The sequence below is a fragment of the Sorex araneus genome, chromosome X (genome assembly GCF_027595985.1).
Source record: "Sorex araneus isolate mSorAra2 chromosome X, mSorAra2.pri, whole genome shotgun sequence".
Lineage (NCBI taxonomy): Eukaryota > Metazoa > Chordata > Mammalia > Eulipotyphla > Soricidae > Sorex > Sorex araneus.
In genome coordinates this window covers 195,306,631-195,317,753 of record NC_073313.1, presented here as the reverse complement: position 1 = coordinate 195,317,753, position 11,123 = coordinate 195,306,631, and the positions used below count along the sequence as shown (strand labels likewise).

Sequence of the window (11,123 nt, the reverse complement as noted above, 5' to 3'; positions counted from 1 at the left end):
AGCATGAAGAGTAGTGTTGCTTTAATGTAGGAGGGTAAATAGGTAGATAGGTAAAGATACAAAGTGCAAGGGCGTGTGTGCGTATTCACATACATAGTATGCGCGTGAGAACACACACAAGTCCTTTCAAAATCCAATGGTCTGGGTCATCAGGCTGCTGGTAAAGTAGCCAAACATCCAAGAGAAGCTTTCTCTCAGGGGTCTAACCAAACCAAAAAAGAGAGGGGCTAAAGAGACAGTACAGTAGGTAGGGAATTTGCCTAGCAACATGGTAGATCCGGATTTTGGTTCCTGCCACCCCATATTGATAGAATACATTCTATCAATACATTCCCGTCAGGAATGTTTCTTAAGAGCTTAAGAACTAGGAGTTAAGCCCTGAGTACCTCTAGGTGTGCCCACTACCCGCCCCCCCCCCAAAAAAAAAAAAAAACTAAAGAAAAGTTGGGTTTGCTATTCCCTCCATCTGGCAGTCCCAAATCCTGGAGATCAAACCCAAGGCCTCCAACATGCAAGTTAAATGTTCTTCTACTGCTGAACTACATCCCCGGCCCAGAAAATAGTTTTTACTAAAAAAGATTTTGATATTTTAAAACTGATAACTCTAAGTAAACCAAGTGGGGAAAAGAGGGGGTCTAATATGGTAGGACAATCAAGAACAAAAGGCAGGCACTGCATTAAGCCTTCTCAGTAACTGAACTCAGTACATATTTTCAAGAGACTGAAGAGGAGGAAAAAATGCAATTTAAGGGCCAGAGAGATAGGACAGTGTATAGAGTGCTTGTCTTGTTTGAGGCCAACCTGGGTGTAATCCATGGTACCACATATGGTCCCCTGAGCACAGAACTAGGAGTAACCCGAGGGCTAGTCGGCAGCTCAAAACCAAAACCAAAATCAAAACTAAATCAAATTGTTTTCAATCTGAAGGTTGAGAACAGCTCTTGGATTATTGCGCTCGTTTAAGAATATGTATGGAAAAATAATTCATTAATTTAACAGAATACCTGCCAAACAAAAGAGAAATCATACATCCAAAAAATTGGCCAGCAGAGGTTTAAATTAGTTCATAGGAAAACTTGTTTCCTTTATATCTTAGTCAAAAATGATTAGCAGATATAACCCTAACAATTAATGCATACACGTCTATGTAAAATAAACTATTATATTTAAAAGAGAAAACATGGGACTTGGAGTCTCAAAATGCTTGATACCATAAAAAAAATCAAATAAAGATGGAAATATACTGGGAATTCGCCACTTACATATTTTCAGTTTCTTACTTGGTTAATAGAACCCAGAATCATTCAGATAAGACAATAAGGTTTACTAAATTAACCTTGAGAGGTTAAATCTAAATTCTCAACCCCTAGTAAATATTCTTCTTTAAAATGTTTTCCCATATTTCTGGTGTTCCTGACAGACACAGTGATCTAGTGCTTGAGCTCGCCAGAACCATGCCTGCCAGTACTGGAATGAGGTGGAGGGATGCAGTACTGGAAATCTAACTTAAGGTCTAGGCATGCCCTGCATGTACTCCAGGTCTCTGGGATAGTTCCTTAACTTTAGAATCAAATATTTTACTTTTTCAGAAAATGGGGCTCTTGTAATTCTAGGAAAATGAGAACAATACAGTAACAAAGCTACTGTTCATATGATCATGATATTAAACTCACAGAGACTGCTTTTTTCATTTTGTTTTGAATACATTATATTTCTTCTATGGCTGTAGTAGTCTAGTTAGAGTTTGCACCAGGCAATTCCTAAACAATTGGAACACTTTTAGTGGAATGTACTTAAAAGATTCAGGATCAGTGAGGTAGTACAGATGGTAATATGTTAGCCTTGCACACAGGCCCACACAGGTTCAATTCCGAGCATCGCATAAGCACTGCCAGGAGTGATTCCTAAGTGTAGAGCCAGGAGTAACCCCTGATCATTGTCAGCTGTGGCCCAAAATCAAACAAAAAAGCCTCAATTAAAACTCTTAAAAAAAAACAAAATAAAACCAAGCAACAAACAAATCCTGAATGTATATATTAAGATACTAAGCACATATTACCTTGTGAATAGACACTTTTAATAAAATTTGTCAACATTTTTCCTAGATTCTTCACTAATGAGGTGACTGTAATGGTAATTATTTTACATTTGGAAAGTTTTGATACTACACTGGTTTATTGTATGCGATAAGATCTCAAAATGCAAAAGGAAGCACTAAGCTACCAGAACCTAGAATGTAAGATTTCTAGAATACTGTCAAATGTTACTATGTCAATTTCACCCAGTACCAAAAAGATCTCAGAAGACATAGATTGTAAATGTATTTTATTTTGTAGACAACAATCAAAATATATTTGTTACTGATTCTTTCAAATATTAAATGGGATCTTAACAAAATTTGTCCGCTTTGATGTATTCTTATACAACTTTGGAATCTGTAAAGACTCTGACTAAAGAAACAGACGTAATTGCACAACTGAGACTGAAGGTGTTATAGGGCTGCAAATGATGCCAGATGTCTTACATTTAACCAAATACACCTTCAGAGGTCCCTTGATTTTGATCATTAGGAACAATAGAGGAATATACACTGAAAGTATCACTAATAACTTTTTGCATTGCTTTATTTAAATACGACAGTATCCAACATAGCTGCTAAACACTGGACAATATTTGAAGTCATAAGTACATCCACATGTTCCTCCAAATGACGTTTGGGGTCCTGAAAGAAAGAAGGAAAAAATAAAGAACCATATTACTGATAGGCAAATTAGTTAGGTTTTTCAGAAGCTGATGAAAGAGAGCCAGACATAAATTTTTATGCATGTGTTGGCTTTCCTAATATATTACGCCATTCTTAAGATTTCAAAATCTCTGAAGTTAAAGAACTAATAATCATGCACTGAGATTTACATAATCAATGACTGTACCAAAAAAATAACCAGAAATTCTCTATAGCCCATAATCATCAAATTTAAAAAAACAATGAAATTATAAGCCTGAGTATGAATAAGCTAGTCATATATTTTGAATATCTGAGGGATCAATTAACTTAAAGCAAATAAATAAGAATTTATTGTGCACTGTTGTAACCATCTTACCTAAACTGTAATTTAAAAACATTTCAATGGAATTTGTATTAATTCCTCTATTAATTCCTGTATAATTTTATTATTTAGGAATAGTGTTTCAGTAATTCTAGAAATAGTCTTACATCAAAGCATTGTGAAAATTTTAAATATTTGAATAAATTCTAAAATATTAAGAATATCACATAGCATTTTGAAAAAATATCAAATATTATATAGGTAGAATTCATAAACTTTCACTGTAGCAAAAGAAATGAAATGAAAGTACTTAATTTGTAAATAAAGCTGAGGTAAATCAAGTATTCCAGCCAAATCAAAGGATTTGAAATAAATACGTTCAATTAACGTATTTTTTAAATACAGTATTAGAAAATATCCAAATCCAAATATTAAATCAGTATTAGAAAATGCCCAAAATTCCTAACTTGAAACAAATCTTCATCACTTGAATTTATTTCTTGGCTTTCTGGAGGTTGTTTTTTCTAAACTACAATTTCAACATACTTGATTTCTTTAAACAACCCAGAGATACAACATGCTACAAATAATTTCAAGTAACCAGACCATAATATTAAATTCTCTTTATTTCAAAAATAAGCCTTAAGGCATTTTAGGTGACGAGACTAAGAAGATTGGCAGGATAAAGGGATATTGGTTTGCCTCCATTATAGACAGTTTTGTTTTTTACCAAGTAGTAGGCCAAAGCAGTAAAATGCTTTATTTAAAAAAATGATTCTGATTGATATTTAACATTGCCAATTATGTATTTGAGTTTTATTTACATTTATACCCTTTATTTGCTGTTAAATAAAACTTATATCAGGAAACGATGGCCTCAGAAAATGTTTTATTAAAATAAGTTAGCAAATTCTATAAACAAGAGCAAATTGGTGATCTAATATGTATTAGCCTAAAATAAGTAATGGGAAGACAACAAGGACAAGTTTATCACACAGAATGAGAGAATAAGACAGTTAATTTTGGTTTTAGAGTTCTTGTTGATTTTAAATGATAATATTCAGAATATAAGAAGGTTTGATTTTACCAATTATGATAACTAAGTCAGAACTTTGCCCTTACTACTCTGTTGGGAGTAACTGATTTTGCAGTGAACTGGTAATATACTTCCCTCAGTTATCTATATTACTTCTTGTGGCAGCTGGGTGATTCTTAGAGATTTTCCATCCAAGAATGGTCCTGGCCCAAACCTACATAGCTTGTGAGATGTGATGGGATCAGAGCATATGGTAGGATGGCTGAAAGCAAAGACAGCTTAGTGTCTTGCATCTGAAATATCAAGATTCTGCCAACATCAGCAATATGATAACCATGTTCCATGAAATGAAAAAAAAAATGTAATCAACATTCTTTAAAAACAGTCTAATTAATCTGTAGATTCTTTTAATTGGATGGTGTGTTCCCCCATCTTCAGAAAATAGGGACTAAATTATATATTTATCTCAGAAAAGTGAAGAGCAAGTATTTAAAACCCTTAGTTCTTCAAGAATTAAACCCAAGAGTTCTAAGCTTTCTCAGAATATTAGTTATATACTTTAGTTTATATATTCATAAACAATAAACTTTTAAAATTAGCCTTTATATATGAAATACATCTACCATTCTATTAACTTTGCTGATATGATCGTAAGTAAAATTATTGGAAAATATCTCAAGATACCAGTTTCCTAATTTATTTCTAGTGAAATATTTTCATGATGGAGAGGTTTAACTGATTTACTTCTGTACAGTTGGCAGAGAATTTGACATTAAATAACCCAGTGGCACAAGGCTACTGAGATAATACAGGGGATAAGGAATCTGTCTTGTGCTCTGGTTTCAATACCTGGCACTACATATAGTTTGCTGAGGAATGATCCCTCAGCACAAACAATTCAGTGACCTTTAACATTAGCATCACGTTTACATGGCAGAAGAAAAATATAGAGTGAACAATAGAAAAATTCATATAAGCCCAGATAAAGTTTTAACTAGCAAAGAGCAAGTTATTATGCAACAGTATAACCTAGTACAGTATACCTCACCTGCTTGCCAACATTCTTTATTGCCAGCTGTTCAGGTGTCATCTTATCTTCTTCTTCTACAGCCTGTAAATGAAACACAAAGGACAGTTTTAAATCTAAATTTACTTTCCTCACTGCAAAAAAATCAACAAAAATAATGGTGATCATAACATTCATTCATAGAACACTTTATTCCGTGAAGAATTTATTGAACAAAAAGCAACTCTTCTCATCTTCAAACGACCTCAAGGGTAGTAAAAGAAAAAAGAGGGTACTAATAATTATTGTCACTATCATTTTGAAAACAGACTTAAGAAATATGTAAACGTTACTGAAAAGAAATCAAACTGATTTAGGGGTTGGAGTGATAGCACAGTGGGTAGGGCATTTGCCTTGCACGCGGCCAACCCGGGTTCAATTCCCAGCATCCCATATGGTCCCCTGAGCACCACCAGGGGTGATTCCTGAGTGCAGAGACAAAAGTAACCCCTGTGCATCGCCAGGTGTGACCCAAAAAGGAAAAAAAAATCAAACTGATTTAGATGCAGTGTCAATTATTCAGGAGATGTTTCTGAATTCTCTGAGGGACAGCTAAACTGAGAAGAGAAGTGGCCACTTCTGTTTGGTCTTCTTTCAAGGCCTTGTCCTTTTTTTCAATAGAGTTCTCCAACTTCTTATTCTTTTTTCCTGTGAAATCAACTTCTGCATACTCAGTATTTATTTACTTAAGAACTGGTAGCGGTTAAGATCAAATAATTACTGACTTTCAATTATTCTTTTTGGTTTTGGTTTTCAGGCAACATGTGGCAACATTAAAAAGCTATTTGGGCTCAGTGATGAGGGTTGTTCCTGGCAGTGCTTTGGTGGACCATGTGGTGGAGGGGAATTGAACCCAGGCTCCCGTATGCAAAGCAGGTGCTCAAGCACATCAGTTATCTTGCTGGCCCCAATTTTTGCTATTGACTGATAAATCATACAACTTTCTCCCCTAATAATATCATATGAGGCCAGAGAGACAGAGTACAAAGATTAAAGCCCTTGCTTTGCATGTCGTCAATCCTGATTAAACCCTTTGCACTCTATATGGACCCCTGAGCACCCAACTGGATGTGAACTAAAAACTCAAAATAAAATACAATAAAATGACTGCTCTCAATAAAAAACTACCAGGTAACTTAAATTTCTAAAAGTAACGCATGTATTCAGAAAAAAATATTTCACAAGTGCTTTAGTAATCATAGAGAATAATTTAGAATTTTCAACATAAAAATTACTTAAATTAAAAGCAAAATCAAACAAAACTTAAGTAACCTAACACATTATACAAAAAACAGTATCTTACTGACTTAACTACAAATTCTTACATGCACAATTATAAATTTTTCTAGCAGTTAATTCTGAAATATGTACAATAGATTAGTTTACCAAATTCCCCTTTCCTGATAATCACACCATCATAAGAATCAGAGAATTTGGGGCCAGAGTTATGACCCATGTTTGATCCCTGAGACCCCAAATGGTCCCTTAAGCTCTGCTTGGAGTGATCCCCGAGCAAAGAGCCAGGAGTAAGGAGCATCACCAGGTGTGGCCCAAATATGGCAAGGGGGGAGGGGAGAAGAGGATATCAGAGAATTTATTGAGAGATTAAGAAACAGCTTTCTTTGTAGTGCTCAGGGTTCTAAGTTCAGGGATCACTCCTGATAACTCTGGGAACCATATGTGGTAAGGTGTCTTACCCACACTGTTTAGATTTGTCCATGTCTGAGAGTGGGATGGGGGTGGGGGAGTCTCTCCATACCCTACAGTTTGGATTTATTAGTGCCTGAAGTTAGGATTCTGCATCAGGTAAAAATCCTAGTCTATCATTTATGCATAGCATCTAATAAATGGAAAACAAATAAAATATGAGGATTACCACCAAGATTAAGAAATACCACACCACCACATCACTTACCACAAAGATGGTTACAAAATGAGTGAGATAGCTGTGATAGAAATCAGGGAACCAAAATCCCAGAGAGGGTTAGATTTGGATACTCTAAACTTAATAATCTCACAGCTGCCAAATTTCTTCATGTGTGAACAATGAACACGTAGGAAATGCAATCATCAGACATTTCCCATAAACTAGGAAGTTTGGCTGCATTTCACACCTTCTTAATAGTTTTGTAAACAGAGAACTTGAAAATGAGCAAAGATGGCAAGTGTCTAATTTTATAAATGGACAAACTATCTAGAGAATTTTCCCAGTAGATCCTACTTAAAGAGAAAAGATGGCATTTTATTGACTGATTTATTAGGATACTTATCTATTTCATATCATTACAAAATAAATTTGATTCAAAAACTGAAAGGAGGAAAAACAAGTTAATAGAACTAGAAATCTAGAATTACCTAGACACAGAATTTGTTGATTTTCAGAATCAGATGTCACTCCTATTATTCTCAGTTGGTTAAAAAAGTATTTACTAAAAGTAAAATTCCTTCTCACAATATCAAAGTCTTACATACATAAAAATACTACAAAAATTGTTTTTGTAAGTTAAATTAGAAATAACAACACCATACATTACTGACTTAAAAGTTTATTTAATTAACGGAAGAAGTTCCATAAGCATGTACCTATACCCATTCAGTGATTTCAGCACATGCCAACAATGGGAGCTCACAGTATTAGGAAATAAGAGGTTCATGAAACTTGGCTCAAAATACAAATTTAAGTATAAAAGTTATTAAGGAGTATTGAAGTATGAATATATATGCAAATATGAATGATGGCAGGAATGCAAAGAAGTCAAGGTCAACAAGCACTGATCTTATTTAAAAGCTTAAATGGAATATAATAAGCTTTAATTCAAAAATTTAAAAACCTTTTACATCATTTAACCACTTTAGCAATTAGTTTTTTTCATTTCCAATAATTAAAAGAGAGTTCACAAACTCTTTGAGAAGTGCAGATGGTAAAAAGTACTCCCAGCCATAGAAGCCATCTGGAAAATGAGGAGCAGCTGTAGATTTAGGCATATACTAAGGTTGCAAACCCCCATGACAAAAGAGTAAGTACATCTTTTATATTCTTAGACCAGTTCAGACCAGATCATCACATCAAACCCATAAATATTTCCTCCATCTATGTTACCTATGTCACATGTTCTACCTGGACAAGACCAGGTTGTCTTCATTCATAGTTCTAATCTGGCTAGTCACCAGGAAAAATTAGGAAATGGTAGAGGCAGAAACAAACAAAATTCAGGCACAGGCAGTGTCCTCACTAGGGAACTTCTGTGTTTATGGCAACTTCTGTGATTTGGCGTCAAATTTTGCTTCTGCATTCATGCTCTTCGGTTTACTCAACCAACAAAAAAAGCACTGAAAATGTTTGTGGCTATTCGCACTAGAAACGTTTTTAACAGTTTATCAACATAGACCCCCAGATGGCTATCCCATCGTGCATGCTCTGCAGAGTTGTAAGAAATTCTTGGAATTTGGTCTGTTATGTTGTCATAATCCCTTCATAAGCACCCCTCCCTTAAAGTAAGTTTTTATCAAACCCATTAACCTCAATCTCTTTTTTCAGGTAATAGTCAAACTTCTCAGAAAAAAAACCCAAACTGTTATCTAAATATTACCATTTTATTTACCCTTTAATAAACATAGATTGGTACCTTGGCACGTCGTTAATACTCTTGAATCTCCACAAGGCTAATTCCAAAGGACTCAGTTTTTTTGTACTTCCTGAACACCTTTAGAACTAACTACTCAAATACATGTTTTCTATTCTTATCTTTTTACCTCTGCTTACATGGCACTGCCATACTTCTTATTCTACTTTATATTCTCTGAACACTTTCATGTTAGCTCACTCTGTAATGTGGCAGGTCATGTCATGCTCCCATTTAAGCTTAAGCTTTCTATAAAAAACTGTATGACAATTTTTTTTACTTCTTATTAATGTTTGAATAACTATAAATCTCAAGATTCTGTGTTTTACTTCTTTGCTCAATTTATCTAAGGTTAGTAATTATGGGGGAAGAGAGGTTAAAGAAACCTCTTATTACACACTTGGAAAAGTAAAATGAACAAACATGAAGCAACTGAGAAATATCTGAGAAAGAGTAATAGGTGTAAGTGGATGGAGAAATAGTTCAGTGTATGTGGGCTTGCCTTACATGCGGCTGACCTGAGTTCAATCTCTGACACCCCATATGGTCCCCTCAGTCCCTTCAGGAGTGATCCTTGAGCAGAGCCAGAGTGAACCCTGAGCACAGTTGGGTGTAATCCCCAAACAAAAACAAGAATAATATGTGTAAGTGTGGAGAACAATAAAACTGGCTTTACTATCATAATCAGTAATTAAACCTTGACATACTATTTCAAATATTAATTTATAAATTCTTTAAAACATCTTGTAAGTACTTCATCTACATTTAACTTATAAAGAATAGACACTATATCCTTTAGGGTACCACCACGTAATGATTTTATCAATTCTTCTATGAAAGAAATGTTATCTCTCCTTTTGGAATAACTTGTAAAACTCTACTATACACTGTGTATATCTTCAATATAAGAATTTTCATCATTTTGCATATTCAGTAACCACTATTAAATATTCACTGAATAAGGATGTTCCTACTTGTCAAGAAACTCATACTTGAGTTTTATGTTCCTTTAAGTTCTATACTAGCACGCGACAGGGATGAATGGAGACATTACTGGCACCCACTTGAGCAAATTGATGAGCAAGGGGATGACAAGCGATACAAGTGAAGTGGTAAGTTCTCAAATTATAATGCAGTACAAAACAAACCGAAAATGTGCACAAATATGGGAACACATAGGCCAGTGAGCAATGATATATATATTAAATAATCTTATCTCTGCAGACAAGGTGATGTTCATGATAATTTAGGAAGTCATTACTTTTTAATGACACATAAGAAAACTAGTCAAATTCAAGATTTATTAAGTGCTCTGAACAATATAGATTCTCAATATCTTATAGAGAATCTGTACATAGTAAAAATATAATTACTGAAGCAAAAATATAAAATAAAGATATGTGTAGTAGGTATATGTACATACATGTGAATGTATTATTAGAAACAGTAATTCAACATGCTGAGAAAAATTTCTATGAGCTTCCTAATTGTCTACCCAATATATACCTTTTCCCCCTATGTCAAATAATCCTGATTTTATTTTTAGAGGCAACAATGCTCTAAGGCAAAAGACTACAACTATAAGGTCTTTCTCAAAACAAAGTATGTCCACTTAAATGAGATATAATTAGAGGTGATGGGTAGTCTTGTGGAAAAGATCCCGGAAAAGAGCTGATCCTTCCTTTTTTCCTATTTCCCAGAACTCAACTGGGCTGGTTAAAGCTACAGCAATCAGTGAAACATGAGGGGTCAGGGTCTGAAAGTCAGTATAAGGATAGTAAAGCAAGAGAGAGGATTTCTGGTCCATGATGACTTTACAATTTTATACTGGTTTTGGTTGCAACAGACAAATACCTTAAGCTACTATTTAAGCCATTGTGACTTTGAGCTAACACAGACAGTCTTAGCTGTAAATAAAGGAGAAAAACTGACAAGCTGGTAGGGTGTTTGCCTTGCTTGTGGCTGACCTAGGTTCAATTTCCGGCACTGGATATGGTGCACTGAGCACCTCTCGAAGTGACTCCCGCCTGAGGAAAGCTAGGAGCAGGCTCTGAGCACGGCCAGGGAGTGGCCCAAAATGAAAATATATGTACATAAAATCTTAGATATAGTACAAAAACTGGAAGTAATTAAGGATTTCCAAATGAACTACTTCTACATCTCACTTTAGATGTGACACATTTTTTTTCTTGGGGAAGGGGGGGTGACAGTAAGTGGTGTAAACTCATATCTGGCTGCCCTGTTTGCAGGGATCACTCTTGGCTGGGCTCAGGGACCATAAGTGGAACTGAGGATCAAACCAGCGTCAGCTCTGTGGAAGGTAAGCACTTTACTGACAGCGCAAATCTCTC

General features: G+C 34.9%; 1 protein-coding gene across 1 annotated transcript in view; it reads right to left on the bottom strand.

The window, feature by feature from the left end:
- Nucleotides 1-2,308: 2,308 nt before the first annotated feature.
- The window catches only part of PSMD14 (proteasome 26S subunit, non-ATPase 14), a 103,989-nt gene continuing 95,174 nt past the window's right edge, over nt 2,309-11,123 (bottom strand). Inside the window, exons 11-12 of the mRNA XM_055122775.1 lie at nt 5,132-5,194; nt 2,309-2,722 (exon numbers count right to left, since the gene is read on the bottom strand). Coding sequence (XP_054978750.1) covers nt 2,624-2,722; nt 5,132-5,194 — 162 coding nt within the window. The 3' untranslated portion in view covers nt 2,309-2,623. The remainder of the gene's footprint in view (nt 2,723-5,131; nt 5,195-11,123) is intronic.